The sequence below is a fragment of the Parasteatoda tepidariorum genome, chromosome 7 (genome assembly GCF_043381705.1).
Source record: "Parasteatoda tepidariorum isolate YZ-2023 chromosome 7, CAS_Ptep_4.0, whole genome shotgun sequence".
NCBI lineage: Eukaryota > Metazoa > Arthropoda > Arachnida > Araneae > Theridiidae > Parasteatoda > Parasteatoda tepidariorum.
This window is the reverse complement of record NC_092210.1, coordinates 47,433,602-47,450,614: the sequence shown is the minus strand read 5'-3', so window position 1 is coordinate 47,450,614 and position 17,013 is coordinate 47,433,602. Positions and strand designations below refer to the sequence as shown.

General features: G+C 27.4%; 1 protein-coding gene across 1 annotated transcript in view; it reads right to left on the bottom strand.

The window, feature by feature from the left end:
- Positions 1–10,863, bottom strand: part of LOC107451560 (uncharacterized) — a 29,408-nt gene extending 18,545 nt beyond the window's left edge. The window contains exons 1-2 of the mRNA XM_016067699.3: positions 10,731–10,863; positions 3,144–3,547 (exon numbers count right to left, since the gene is read on the bottom strand). Of these exons, the coding sequence (XP_015923185.1) occupies positions 3,144–3,446 (303 nt within the window). The 5' untranslated portion in view covers positions 3,447–3,547; positions 10,731–10,863. The remainder of the gene's footprint in view (positions 1–3,143; positions 3,548–10,730) is intronic.
- Positions 10,864–17,013: the final 6,150 nt, after the last annotated feature.

The window sequence follows — 17,013 nt, the reverse complement described above, 5'->3', positions numbered from 1 at the left end:
TTTTAAATTTCCAAACATGTGTAAAAATTTTATTTTTAGCTTTAAGCACATAATTTAAATTAAAACAGCTTTTATTAATTATTTCAAAATTAATTAACATTTTGATTAAATATTTATTACCAAAAAAAGCATACATTTCATTTTGGAAAATACTTCCATTCTTTGTATTGTTAAAAATGAATATAAGGATTTCAAAGTTGTGTAGAAAAAAGGTTTGAGTTTGAATAAAAATATGCAACAAATGATTTGAAAGTGTTCGTGATAATAATGTAAAGTGTGTTAGCATTGTGCTCGCTCTAATTCTTTGAAACAATTATGAACTAAGATATCATGCTTTTAGTTTCAAAATACTGGTAATGATGAACTTGCATGCAATTTTTTAAATAAAAGGCCTCGTGTCATAAATAAATACCAAGTTTTGTATACAATGAAGGTCAATGACTCGTAGTGTAACAAATATTGATTAGTGGGAAAGAGGGAGTTTGTACGAAGATACCACATATATAAATTTACAAACCGCCAATTCTTTTTATTTTTTTTATTTCTTTTATTTTTTTTTTATAGCTTATCATAGCTATTGGCTTTTGCTTCTTAAAGCAAGAGGCAATTTATTAAGAAAGTAAAATAGTTTATAATGGCGATTTGCTTCGATTTTAAACTGTTGGCAACTACACTACGTCATTAAATCAAATGCGTTTTTTCAGAGGCAGTAAATTTCGCTTGATAGTAGCTTAGAACAAATATTTTTTGGTTATGTAAGAAAATTTTATTTGAATAAAAAGTCAATTTGCTTTTTTTGCTTTTTTTTTTTGAGATATGAAAGGTGTTTCTAATGTCAAATGAATGTATTTTTTTCCTTACATGTCTCATTTTTGTGCTCCATATTTTGCCAAAGAAAGAGACTGTAAATGTACTATTATTAAAATAAGATAGAAATGACTTGCATTAAAGTACAGTTAGTTCTATTTTTCGGATAACTGGAGTTTAACCACTGCCGTAAAGAGGCTTACTACCAAAGAAGCTGAAATCTAACCCCAAAATATTTTAAACATACAAATTGCGGGAAATTTTCAAGCCTTTCCTCTCCATATAGCGCAAATGCAAGTTAGTTCCACCAAAAAGTCTTCCACGAAGGTTAGTTTGTCTCAATGCTTGATTAAGAAGTTTCTTGAACCTTGATAATCGTTAACTCAGAATTGGGTCAGCTGTTCAACGCCGGTTATAATATTATATAGTTAAGTGTAATTATAATATAAGTTATTACTAGGCAAAGTGTAAATTACTGAATGCATTTATCCTTTAATTGTATTGAACAAATCAACACAAGTAGTTTCTGACTATTAACTTAAAGAATAATTTTTTTTTTATTCTAATCAAGCAGTGTCTATATTATCTTTTTGATTTGCTGGCATTCTATGTTGTTTATAATTTAAAAAATAAAATGCTTTAAAATATCAACTTTTTACTGATATTTAAAGAAACATAGCTGTTCAAACGTTTATTCAACTGAGAGCTGATTTCAGAAATATCCGATGAAATATCTGATAACCATAGACTCTTATTGCTATTATTTTTTCATTAAATGCTAATCAAATTAACATCAAATCGATGTGTAGATCTTTTAGATTTGATAGTTGCTATCATTCTATGTTGTTTAGAATACACATGAACTGTCCTATATGAAAAAAATCTGTACAAGATTTATAAACAACCTGATGTTATTAAATACATGAAAAATAGAACAAATTGGATGGTGATTCCAATGACTGATGACAATACAATAAAAAATATATTGCTTTTTAGACCCACTAGAACAAGAAACAGTGGAAGTCCCCGGTTGAGAGGGGCTGATTCGGTGGGATCTGATTTTCTTGCAATTAATGAAAAGAATTGGAGATCAAAGATAAATCCGAAGTCGTTATGGAGAAATCTTCAGAGGAAGGCATTGGCCCACATTGGGCTGTGTGGCCAACTATGATGATGATGATGAGCTGTCCTATAAGTATAGAACAATTAATTTTTTCCTATTATTTTTTCGTTAAAAGATAATCAAAATAAAGTCAAATTAATCAGGATTGGAGTTCTAGTGAGTCTAAATTGATTTTGGACTGGACATGTATTGATATGAAAATAGTTATAACTCAATATGCACCCATTGTGCAGCCATCGCGTATAAAACATAACTATATCACTAATTATTTTATTTATTTTAAAAATTATTAAATGAAATAAGATGTTCTAGCATAAACATCATACTAATGTGGGTTTAAAATTATATGAGTCATTGAATTTTAAAATTATGTTTATAAATAATGAAATACATTATAATAAAAATAATAAAATATTTGTATTGTAACTTTGAAGTAGATTTGTAAAATTATAGATAAATTCACCTTTTTCTTATTAAGTTTTATTTTAAGTAATGTTTATGATTTTGTGCAGTCTTGCATTTAAGAAATTTTAGATTGTGAACATTTTATAATTTATTACAGTTTAAGAAAAGGTTTTGTATATTTGTTTATAATAATAAAATGCATTATTATGTTGTCTCAAACAAACTACATTAATAATAATTTGTAAATAAAATTTATAAATAAAACTTTTCTTCCGTTAAACTTAACAATTTTATTTTAACTCGATTTATTTTTGTATGGATTTATGTCTAAAAATAATAATTGATAAAAAACTAAAATAATTTTTACTTAGTTTTTTATTGAGGGAGGAGCTAATCTCGGAAATTTTGAAATTAATCATGTCATTTTTCTTAAAAGGTGTTTTTTGCAACATAGTTTACTTATTTTGACAATTTCCTAAATTTTAAAAGAAAAACTTGTACAAAATCTAGCTTTGGACTAAAGGGTTTTGGAAATAAACCATTTTTAATTTAGTTTATTTATATTAAATACCCTTTTAAGACACAAGGATCAACACTTAATAATAATAGTTAAATAATTAAAAGGTAGTTGATATTTTACTCATACTTTCTTTCTAATATCTAATTTTTTTTTAAATTGAATTCATACGGAATCTAACTTTGGACAGAAGAATTTTTCACAAACCTATTTCAGACAGAAAAGCTAGAAACATTGCTAACTTTGAATTTAATACTGATCATACTAAATGTATGGAATATATATACTTACACATTCCAGCAAAGCCTTGATAGTTTCTACTTGCCCCAAAATTGAGGCATGCATCAACGCCGTGAGACCCTTCCAATCTGCAGCGTTAGGATCTGCACCAGCTTCCAAAAACAATCTGACGAGTTTATTTCTACTTCTGCTGCAGTCATCAACAGTCACAACTGTATATATGAGGGGTGTCTGTCCTTTATCATTTCTACAATCAACATCTATGCCAGCCTCTGCTAGGAGCATGGCTTGACGGTGACGCTTGTAACGAATAGCTTCGAACAGTCCATAATGTCCTGATACAGATGACATCATAAGGGAGTGGAATGTTCAAAATATTTAGCAGTAATTCGTTAATTTATCTACATGTGTTTTACATGAGTGGCTTTGTTATGGTGCACTTCTGCTTTAAAAATCTGAAAGGATAAAATAGCTGTTTATCTTTACGATACAATATTACCGTCAATGCATGAAATCCGACATTCTACAACAGTGATTTCCAACTGGCGGTACGTGGGCAGCATCCGGTCGGCGAAGCTTTTTTTGTGGCCCGCGTACTAAAATATATTAGTTGTCATTTTTTTGCAGACAATTTTCGTAAAAAATCTGTATGGGTTTAAAATACTTTTCTCGTTAATAAAAACCTAATTTCTTCGTTTCTGTGAAATTTGACAACGGTGCGAGAAAATTTATTTCTCAAGTTTTGCATCCAAGAAAGTATTTATTCAAATACAAAAATAATCGTGTATGTTTCTCTTTTTTATTTCAATTTTTTTTTTTTTGTATTTTGTGAATATAACGTAGCGTGTGTGTATCAGAAATTTTCTCGAAGAAATTCTCCGATTTAACTTTTTTAAACCCCTCATTTTAGACGAAAATATTTTCACACACATTTGTGAATTTTAAACTTAAAATGTAAATATCTATTATGTGGTGGTTGCAGCAGACAAACCTCTTTAGATATCTGTTGCACATTAATTGCTTAATACATAGGTGCACATTAAGTTATTGTAGCCCGAATTTTTAATATTTTTAAAAATATTATTAATAACAATTAAATATTTTTAAAAATATTATTCTTAACAATTAAATATTTTTAAAAATATTATTAATAACAATTAAATATTTTTAAAAATTTACGTCTTATTTTAATTTGCAATTCAATACTTTTGTTTTGTACAACTTGGTAAAACTCTGACAGTAATATTTAATGTTCCTTCAAACATAAAAGAGTCCAACAAAAAATTTTGATAAAGTTGCGGCCTGTCATTTGATTTGTATTTTTAATTGTGGCCCCCAGCCTCATGCAAGTTGGAAACCCCTGTTCTACAAAGTCCCTATTCATTGTATAGAATCACAAATAACAAAAAATAAAAGGATTGGATTAATATTTTGCACATTGCAAGGCATTCTATAGAATGACTAATGAAAAACCCGCAAAGTATGAAAGGTTTAATATTTCATACAGTACTCTATGCATTCTATAGAATGACTGAAGACAAACCGGCAAAGTATAAAAGAATAAATATTTTACACATTGCCTAAACATTCTATAGTATGACTAATAAAAACCAGAGAAGTATAAAATAATGAATGTTTTACACTACATCTAAGCATTTTATAAAATAACTTACAACAAACTGGCAAAGTATGAAAGAATTAATATTTTACTCATTGCCAAGGCATTCTATAGAATGACTAATGAAAAACCGGCAAAGTATGAAAGGGTTAATATTTCATACACTGCCCTATGCATTCTATCGAATTTTACTCACTGCCTATGCATTCTATAGAACGACTGAAGACAAACTGGCAAAGTATGAAAAAATAAATATTTTACACATTGCCTAAACATTCTATAGGATAACTAATAAAAAATCTACGCTCATTCTAAACAATGAAAAGGCATTCTTCAGACTACCAACAATTCATATATTGTCAATAACATGTAAATTAAAATACATGATAGAATAAAATGGATTATTCTACAATTAACATTTCAAGTTGAAATCGAAGGAAGGAGAAAACATAAAAACGAATAAAAATAATAATTCTTTATTATGAATTATTATTATATTATGAATTATTATTATATTATGAATTATTATTATATCATGAGTTATTATTATATCATGAATTATTATATCATGAATTATTATTATATTATAAACTGAAACATCATTCAATATCCTTATTAATTTTAAACACCTTCACATAAGAGATAAATTTACTCATGGGGTGAGTTTAAAAAAAATAGAGACACCCGTTACTTTTAAAACTAAAGTATTTCTTAAATAAAAATCAAAGTCCTGCTAAAATGTTAAAAAAATTTAAATGACTAGTATTATAATTATTTTTTACTTGATTAAATAACTTCTCTTGCATTCCATTTCACAGAATTCGCATTAAATCACATTTTACTCTAACTAAACGTAGGTAATACTATATGCCATGTAATAAAATATATTATCGAATCAATTATTTTTAGTATAGCCGCCTATGGTGGCTAGCTGGTCGCCTTTCAAAAGTATATTGTATTTTTATTTGATTTTATATTGTATTTGTTTATTTGATATTCAAAAGACATTGATTTAAATGCATTTGATTGATGCATTTGATTTAAAAAAAAACACACGCACAAATATATCGAATTTTCCTGTAACTAAAAGAAAAAAAACTTTCTAAAAAGAAGTTTTCTTATGTAAAAAATAGCATTCGCTTTTTTTTTTCTTTTTTAACATTCATTTAGAGCACTTTTAGGGGGAAAAGTATCCCGGTAATTTATCAGACCAGCTCTTCCGGGTTCCTGGCCTTCTAATTGTTGACATGCTCTGTTAGTTTTTCCGGTTTTCCACACTAGATCATGAGGAATACGGGTCAGTACTGTCAATCTACCAAGTACTTAGGGGACAAGAAAAATATTCAGTACAGAAAAAAAGAGTGAAAGGTGAATGATCCTTATATTTGGGGGCTATAATCCACCTCCAGCTATATCGATCTCTATTAATTGATTAAAAAATAACGCGTTGTTTATACCAATACAAGATAGGTCATGATTTGCTGTTTATTATAATAAAACTTTCACCAAATTTATGATAACTTTATAGCAATCACACTGTAATAAAAATAGACCTAAAATTAACGATTGTTTTGTTTTTTTTTAACATAGAAAATTCACATGTGTTAAATTTTATTTATTGATATTGTCTTACAATGATATCTGATATTTTAACCAATATATGATGCTTTAACCAAATTCCTATTAATAAAAAAAAATTTGACTGATGAATTCGTTCAATTCCTACAACGGAATTATTATTAAACTATGGCAAGAAATAAATGTGTGAAGATTAGATAATGTTATTATATATAGAAATGAAAATAAATATTAGCATTTTTATGTATAATAATCTGATTTTACCACCAATCTCTACCTATTACTAATTTAATATAAAATTGGTCAAATGCTATTTGCCTAGTTTGTACATCCCACTCAATACTTAAAAAAAATATTAAGTTGTAGAAAATTATGAAAAAACGAAAAGTTTTTTTTCTTCTAATAATAGTGATATAAATATCTTAAGAAGTAAATTTTTATTTTAAGATTTTGTTTTATAAACATCTAGACACATTCCATGAGTTTTTAATTTTACTGTTATTTATATGTTGTGCCTATTTATCAACTATTGATTTTTAAGAAATAGTTGCATAAAATATTAAATAGATATCATAACTTTTCTTTACTTAAAAAGCCCACGTTTATGCAATAACATCTAAATCAACAGTTATTATTCTCTGGAATGGCAGTTTTCAGCTCAGCAATGATTTTGGGGTCATATCTGTACACATTGCCTTAGAGTCACAAAAATGAGTCACATGTGTTTAGATCTGGAGAATATGGTGACCAAGTGACTCCCATTTCAGTTGTCTCTGGGCACCCCAGAATCAGAAAGTGGTATCCAAAGCGTTCCTTCAGGACATCAAACATTCTCTTGGTCGAAATCAGTGGTACTTTAGATAATAAGGATGAAATCATTCGAATTATGAATGGGGATGAAATTTTGGCACTAAACTGATGCCAAAACTATGTCTTTTTTCCAAAAATAAGTCCTTTTAAAGATCTGTCGTTTTTTTTTCTTTTTAATTCTACTGCTTTTACAGTGAAATGCACAGACACAGCTTATCTATATNATAAATATTAAATCGAATGTAAATATATATATTCTTACATTCAGATGAGGATACAGACGAGTTATAAACAGGTTTCGCAGTTTCGCATACTTCACCGTCAGTGAGCATTTTCAAGAAAATCTCTCAGGTTTCTAATTTATTGGTCAGTGTGCCTATGTCTATACTCCTGTTGTTGATAAAATGCATTCGTATTCATGCTGGCGATTTTTTCATGTTTTGAAATATTAAGATCAAAGCTCTCTTACACGGAGAAAAAAATTGTAGTAAAATTATCGTACTGTATGGTAATGATATTTCTGGTAATAATTCTGGTCAATAAAACCGTAATATACGGCATTTAAACCATTCATATGATAATTTATAGTTCATAGGATAACTATTCATTGGAAATTTTAATTTTTAAAATTATAGTTCTTATTACTACACAGTTAGTAAAAGATATAAAAGTGAAAAATAAATTTAACTGAACAAGTGGTTTTTATGCCATTCTATGGTATCGTGATAAAATTACCGAATTTTATCACATTTATCAAATTTTATCATATATTATAAAACCACATTTTATAGTTAATTTTACCTTAATTACTATCAAAGCACTTCGGCAAAAATTACCGAACTTTTTGGTGTTCCCTTAGAGCTAGAAACACAGTAAATTTTGTCATATTCTTGAAGTTTTGATCATACTTTTTTTTCTCGGGGTGTGAACGCGGATTTGTTTGATGAATAAGCATTTTTATTTAAAAAAATAAAATAACTTTAAAAAATTTTTTAACAAATTTTTCATGGATGCTGGATTGAAATATCACTATATCTGAAATATTTGATCACATTCTTTCAAATTCTGGCAAAGACATACATTTGTCCAGAACAGTTTTTCGTGGCTACTGCAGCAAAGAAAAGAAGAAAAAAGTTCTCGGAGATTTAACAAAGAAAATAGCCATAATAAAAGACAAGGAATATATAAGAAACTTCGTTGAATTGAATACAGTTAAAGAGAATTCACAAAGAGTATTTTTTTTAAAAATTAGTGTTTTTTAAAACAATATAATATAATTTCGGGAATTGAACTCCTTTAGTGAATTTTTGAAAAGCCAAAAAATATTTTTAAGACTTTGATGCATTTAAAGTGTACTTTAAAGTATATAATGTGCATTTTATAAAAATTACCACGTGATATTCAAATAAATTTAGATAATTTCTTCTAAGATATAAAATACAAAACAAAGTTATTGTTTAGAGATTTGAGTTCATTAAGAGTTTTTCAGAAAATACATAAAGTTTTATACAAAAATTATAATTTTATACCATTGATTTTATTTTTTTAAACGAAATTAATGAAGCCAGTATTAAATATTTTTTAAAACTAAAGTAGTGAAGTCACTATTTATTATTTTGTAAGCGTGTTTGTGAACACATTTATAAAACGTTTCTTACATTTCATATTTAGAAACCCATTCAAACTCATTCTACTTAAAATGCTAGCAACCTGCTTAGGAACGGTTTCTCGACAAAAGGAAACTATTGTTTAATTTTCAAAATTCACTTTACAAAATAATTAGTTTTGACTTAATTTGAGATAAATATTGATAATATTACCTGACATAAATTAATAGTTGACGGTATGTTTAAACGAAACGATATTTCAGTAATTTTAAAAAAATAATAATTTTTTATACAGAAATAATGATTTAAACTTCTGATTTAAAGCATGTACAAAATATTGAATATTTCTGAAATAAAAATTATGATTTGTTGCAGAACTCGTTATAATGCATGTAATTTGAATATTGAAACTATTTTAAATTACATAAATATATTTTTTTTGCAAAATAACAATTTTTACATTCATTGAAATTTTATAAATATTAATCTCGTATCGAATGAAAATACTAAATATTTTTTTAAAAAAATGAGTACACCATAAAATCCTAACTTTTTATGCAATTTATCATAAGTAACTAGTGCGTTAAAATTAATACATCAAATACCTTTATTGCAGTACAACCAACAAGTACCATAAACAAAACTCAGAATGAAGTGTCAATTATTATTATCCTAGATATTTTTTGCACTTTTTTCAAAACCAACTAGTATGTATCAAAAAATACATATCTAAAATGAAAAGACCAAATGAAATATACTCTATATTTCAGGCTAATTAACATAATTTTAGAAACTGTCTTATTTATTTACCCCTTTTGAATTTCCTCTTCATGAACTTCAAAAGATTTATAGCCTAAAACGTGTCTAAAGAAACTTATAAAGAATATCGCTTTTTCTGTATCGAACACAGAAGATATTTTTTAGTTAGATATTTCCATACTAATTAACTTTTAAAATTAAACTTTTTTATTTATATCTACAGATAAAATTCTTAAATAAAATTAATTATAAGCTTGAACAAACATTAGACGTATCTGATAAATCACTTTAATCGTGCTTAATTAAATACTATTCTGTTTTCTTAATTTATATAGATTTTTTATTTTTACTTTAATCTTTTCCAAATGTATCTATTAACAGCATAATATATAATATAATCACAGATATGCATCAAGTAATTCAAACTGCTGCATGTTTTTGATATTCTTAGTAAAACAGCTTTTTTAATAATGTAACTTTTTTAAATAAACAAATGTATAAATAAATAAATAAATAAATAAAAGCTTCCAGTTATTATCCATTTCCATAATATACTTCACATTTTTTCTCCCATCCCTATTTCTTGATGATATTTGTTTGTTCATAGTGCCGAAGTAGGCGGAGGCTTCCTTTGAACAAATTACCGTGTTTTATAGAGCTATTTATTCTAGTACAATAAAAAAAATATATAGCAATACTTTATATGCGTGATAGCTCTCTGAAAATTTCAAAGATAATGAGTAGTAATGATAATGCTTTTCTTGATTGAGAGGCTATTGTGCAAGTTTTATTTTATCAGTAATAGTAAATTGAAGTTTTGATACTCATATTAATTATACATAAACATTGAATTTTTCAGAAAATATCATTTGAGTTGTAAACAAACTAAAAAAAACGATTTTAACTTCACACAATCTATGTATTTTTTTAAACTTTCAAATTACGTTAAATGATGTATAACATTAATTTGAATTACGTTTTAAAAACAATTTTTATTATTTTAAAACATCTCTTTTTAGTCGAAAGTAAGGATTTATGTCAACAAGCTTAAACCGTTAATTTTTCTATTTTCTAAAAATATTGATAAAAAAAATTAAAATTATTTGTGATACTTTCAGTTTTAAAGATTACTAATACAATTTTGAAGATAAGGTAAATAAAATGACTGACATAATGATGATTAATAAACAGATAATGATATAAAGGATGATTAATAAACAGAAGTAGACATATTAAATAAAAAACAAACAAAAATTACATGCATACCCGATGTTATCTTAACCGGCGCCACTGTAACTCGATTCGTGCATAAATATTAAATCGAATGTAAATTTTCTTCTCTAACCTGGACAATCGGGAATCGAATTTTCCTGGAGAGAGTGTTTTGGAGAATGAATGAAATACGGGGAAATAGATTAGTGAGAAAAGAGGAATTGTTGACTATCTGACGTCACTTAAATCGATGTCACGTGTCAAATAGCAACCAATTCTTTACCGATTTTCGTTTCTGGCAATTTTCTTTTCTTCTTTTACATTATCTTTGTTTGAAAATAAAAGTTAACAGATAATAGCTGATACATTAAAAATTAAATGCAGTTTTTTTTTAATAAAATTATCTTGTTTATTTAGAGACAATTTTTTATTCCCAATCGCAAATATAAAAATAAATCAAGCACGTAACTTATCGTACATATATTCGAAGTTAAAACAAATAGCATTCTTAAGTCAACAAGATTTTGAAAGTATCGAAATTTTAAAAATGTAAAAATCAAACTTTTTTTAAATTTTTATAATTTGTTCTTAACATACTTTCAGTGCTTAAAACAAATCTGATAAGAAAGACTTTTAAAAATGTTTCGGATGCTTATAGAAACACTCATAATATAACATTGTTAACGGTTTTGTATTTGTTAACGATTTTGTATTGTACTAACGATTTTGTATCGAAATAAAATGTTTTGAAATCTTTCATTTTAATGCAAAATATTTTCCGATCTTGCAATGACATTATTTTTTATTGTAATTTTTTTCTTCAAATATATGAAATATATATTTAGAAATTGAGAATTTGATTAGTGCATTTTAAGTAGAATAATCAAACCAGATTCTGTAAGAATGTTCTTTATTGTTGTTGTTGTAGTTCATTTGCCTCGTATTAGAGATGCACAATGGGCTATTGGCGGCGGTCTGGGAAACATCCCATGAGGATGATGCGAAGACATGCCATCACAATTTTGATTCTCTGCAGAGGGGATGGCACCCTGCTTTGGTAGCCCAACGATCTGCACACGAAGTCGAGCACTTTACGGTAGCACAGTTTAACGAGGACCCATACCGCACACCCTCGGTCCCTACGCAGACTGATCCAAGTGGTCACCCACCAGCACACTGACAGCAGCCAGTGATACTTGACTTCGGTAGTCTGCTGGGAACCGTATCTTAACGATCAGTCCACTGCGGGACGAATGTTCCATAAGTTCGTAAAAATCGTGAATTATATTTAATTATTCTTTCATGTGAATTTTATTTAATTATTCCTTAATATTTCAGCTTTTTTTATTCTAATTAGGTTTTTCTGATAAAATTATTTAAAATATTAATAAAATAATTTCTATTCCATAAAGAATTATGACGTAATGTGAAATTTATAAATTGGATTGACCAAAAAGTCGACAGTCAAACGGTTGTTTGCTTTTCGAAAATTTAAGGAATTTGGAGCTAAATTCGAAAATTCCGTGTCGCCAAACTGATTCATTGTGTATTCTCATCCAAATCTAAAAAGGTATTTGCTATTTGAAGCTTTCCTACTTCATGTATGCATCGGCAGAAAAAACACTTTTACACAGTACTTTTCTCCCTGATTTAAGCTTATTTAAACAAAACATTATTACGTTACAAAAACTCGATTACTTTAATATTGCTTTTACCATAAACACTTTGCGCAAGCATACTTTTCTTAAGTCAAAAAGAAATAAATAATAAAAATAATAATAAAAGTACAGAAATATTTAAATTATTTTAAACTATTTAATTGTGCCAAAGTTTTTGACGCTTCAAATTATAAATAATTACAATAAAATCAAGTATATATTTGATGAACTTTAACTATTCCAATTCGGAAAAAAAAATTAGCGGATAATTTCTTGAGAGTAAAAAATCGTAATGTAAAATTAATTTTCTAGATCGAAGTAATTATTAAATTCTAATTATCCAATTATGCATTTTTAACCTGAATGCGTTGCCAAGAACTATTTATCCTACAGACGTGTATTGTTTTGTTTAATAAACTTCAAAATTCTTACACTTTACAAATATTTTTTCAAATGACTTTTTTTGCAAAATTAGAACTCTAGTGCAGAAGTGTTTGAAATTTTTCCCTAAGTATTTTAAATGTAATTCTATGAACTGTATTGGTCATTACGCACACAATTAGCAAAACTATTTATTTCCTAAACTAATATTTTCAGTAAAATTTAAAAAAAATTAAGTTATTTTGCAAATAAAACTTTCGGTACTTAGTATTTTTGTATTATCGGCCATCACAGACATAATTTGATATCAGAATTTGTGTAAGAAAGGCAATATAAGTTAAAATCTTTTGTAAAACTAATTTAACTCTTGTTAATGTAATTTAAGTATGATAAATGAATATTAAAAAATCAATGTTCTTCTTGTTTGATATGAACATTTAAAGCTCATCATAAAAATTATATGACAACGAATTAAAATAATTTTAAAAAAAGAACGTGAAGAAAACTAAAGAAGAACTAAAATGAGGAGTTACCTCACTTGTCATTCGACAATCAGGCTGATTCTTATATAAAGAGAATTTAAAATTTAAAATTAAAGTGTAAAACATTTTGTCTATTTCTCTTTTTATTCGGAAAAATAAAATTTTAAATTTTAGCTTTGACAAAAAATTTTGCCAAATGATTCTGTTTTCGCCAAGCGAGTGATGAAAATTCCTTACTTACATTTAGTTTGAAGAAACTGAGAAAAGTGTAATCAAATCAGAGGTATTATTGACTTCAGTGGATCGATATATGTTCTTTGTTTTTTAACAAGGGAAATAGTAATCTGTAAAGTAGGTACTCCGCTGAATGATATTTGCTTGTAACGCAAATTTTAAGCCAAAATTAAAATTTGTTCTTTTAATCTTAGTGTAAAGTTTGAAAAGGATTATGAAGAATATATCTCAAATCATTTGTTGAAAAATGGCCCCTCTCTGACTTTAAAGTAGAATTATATTATCTAAGAATTTTTTTAAAAATTTGGATAAAATATGACAGTGTATAAGGAGATAAACTATTTTATAAAAATAGCTTGTAATGGGATACCTGCAAGTAACGTAGTGTGGGTATCTCGATTCCGATTAGTGATTGAGACGTAGCAGCATTCATTTACGTTAGCAACTGTTCTTTCCATTCTATTGCGAGAAAACCAAGCCCGTCAAGTATCAATTCTCTTAAGTGACACATTCTATATTCTTACACAAAGATTTAAATTTTTTCACTATGTATAATACTTAACTATATATAATACTTCACTATATATAATACTTAACTATTTCACTATATATATATATATATATACTTAACACAAAAACAGGAACAAAGCCATGTAAAACATAAACAAACTAATTAAGCACCCAAATGGCCAGGTACACAAAACTAAAATATATCATGGTTATAATAAAATACATAAAGAAATAATAAATCTAAGTTAAGTAAAAGATATTGAAGAAACAGAATTATATTTTAACAAATTCAATGTGCGATACAGCGTTGTATTTAATCAACTCCATGCTATTTAACATTCTAACTTATCTTGAGAAACTTAGCCCGATTTTAACACGCCATCTTGTTTATAAACGATCAGCTGGCGCTGAGATCATATATCACGTGACTGTGTATCAGTAATCGTCCTCTTCTCGAGTTGCAAGTACTCAATTGAACAAAACCTGAAACTATATTTGTTATTGAATCCTGAGATATGTAGGTACTTTATTAACGTAGCACCAGCGCTGCACAATGGGCTATTGGCGACGGCCTGGGAAACATCCAAAAGGATGATCCGATGACCTACCATCGCAATTTTGATTCTCTACAGAGGTGATGGCTACCCTGCTTTGGTAGCCCGATGACCTGTGCACGAAGTCGAGCACTTATCAGTAGAACAGTTTAATGAGGACCGATACCGCGCACTCTCGGTCCCTACGTAGGCTGATCAAAGTGGTCAACCACCCGCTTACTGACCGCAGTCAGTGATGCTTGACTTCGGTGTTCTACTGGGAACCGTATCTTTACAATCCGTCCAGTGCGGGACATTAAATCCTGAACAAGACATAAATTCAATTTAATGTGAACTCTAACAGTTATATTTATTGCTCCTTGCTGGCCAACTAGAATAAATAAGCTTCATATTAGTGATTAAGATTACTTTTTTAAAAATAATCTATAATTTTAAAATTAATTCAAAGTCGAAAAAACTTTACATTTTTTCCCAGAGTTTTACGAAAGAAGTATAAGAAATTGCAGCTCAATTGGTGGTAAATCAATAAAATGATATAAATTTTGCACGAAAACTTCGAGTTTTCTCGAAAACTCAAGTCGAAATTTGGCAAGTTTTTCAAATTTTTTTTTTGTTACGTTTTTCAAAATTGCTCACTTTTTAACCTTAGAATAATCGAAACATCTGATAGCTACTGTAAACCAAAATAGAGCCAGGCTGGCTCAGGGGATGGAGTGCTCACCTCCCTAAGTGGTGTCCCGGGGTTCGACCTCAGCAATGGCTGGTCGATACGAATCAACCGACCACAGTGCTGACGTAAAAATATCCACAGTGGCAGACAGAACATGAGTTAGAGTCCTCTTGCAGTCAGGCTAACCGTGGAAGGTTTCTGTGTTTGTCCTCTCCGTGTAACGTAATTGTGGATTAGTTCTATCAAAAAATCCAAAACGAATGAAGTTCAATGCCTGCCATTCGAAAAAAAAAATATTGAGGTTCAAAAATCTAAATCCATCGAAAAAAAAGGGTATCGAATTCAAAGAAAGTATGTTTTTTGTGTGATTAGGAAACTTAAAATATCGTCTCAAATTCATTACAATAAATTAGCAAATCTAAGTTTAGCATCCAGAAAAATTAAGATTTCATCTTTGTGTAAATTTGATCATTAAATCAAAAGTTATTCAGGTTTTATAGTTTATTTTGTATAAAGCTAATCATGTATATTCTTAAATTGGAAAAATTAGAGTTTTAAAATGTCATTTAATGTGTTTTATTTTGTTTAATTCGTTAATTTGTAAAAAAACATGTTACATAAAAAGCCAACATGAATTCAAAAATATAAACACTTCAATTACATTTAATTTATTAAACAAAGCATATTTATACTACGTACATAAACAATATTGTACATTATTATCACATGCAACAATGTATACGATACATAGAAGTTTGGAAAATTTTGTTCATTTCTGAACTCAAAATTGGGAGTAATTCTTGCAATGTATCCAAACAATCATTTAGAAATAGGAAATACGTAGTAAATTTTTCTAAATTAGAAAATATCTATAGCCATAAGCAGTGAGTATTTGTAAGGCATCATCCTATTTCATTAAGGATATTAAATAAATTTGTACGACAAATCTCAACATTGATTTAAATGGACTTGTGTACACTGCAACTTTTATAATCAAAAATGTGGTAAGTTTTTTGTCCCTTAACAAAATAAAAGGAAGCTTGAATAATGTTTTTCAGAATAAATACTATTCTACTTTCACAGAATATTATTGCCCATCATGTAAGGCTCTTAGCTTTGTAAACCTTATATTAAAATATAATAGTAAGAAGAAAAAGACTACCTACAAAAGATTTTTAATTCATAACAGAATTTTAAATTATTCATAAATTTTTAAAAATTTGTCAGGCAAATATATAAACAATATTATTTAATTGTCTCATGATTATTTCTAAATATTATCTGATAAAAAATTTCTTTTCTTCTTATTCTTAGATTATTCTACAGTTAATAGAATTTTTTTAATAAACTGTTCTTTATATATTTTTAATCTATTAAATTTTAAAAAAGATTTTAGATTAAACATAAAAGTTTTAAAAACATTCAACAGTAGATGGATACTTTAAGCTTGCTGATTGAGGCTTACGAAATTTCAATACTTCTAATTAAACAACAACAAAAAAAACTGATTATGGTTACATATAATGTAAATAAAAAAAAATAAAGTAATGCACTTTATGTACTAGTATTACACTTGGACTTTTAGAGCTTTGCATACTAACTTTTACTTGATTGACATAAATTAGTATCACACAAACATAACAAGAAGTAAAAATAGAGAAAAAAAATTTTTTTGTATACATCAAAATATACCACTTAAAAATCTTTTGATCTTAAGATAAGATAATTTTATTTTGAAATAATAAAATAAATTGGACAAGACAGAAAGAGGAATGTCTGTTAATGATTATCTAATAAACACCAATAATTTTAAATACTATAAAAAAAAGACCTCTCGTAAATTTTAAT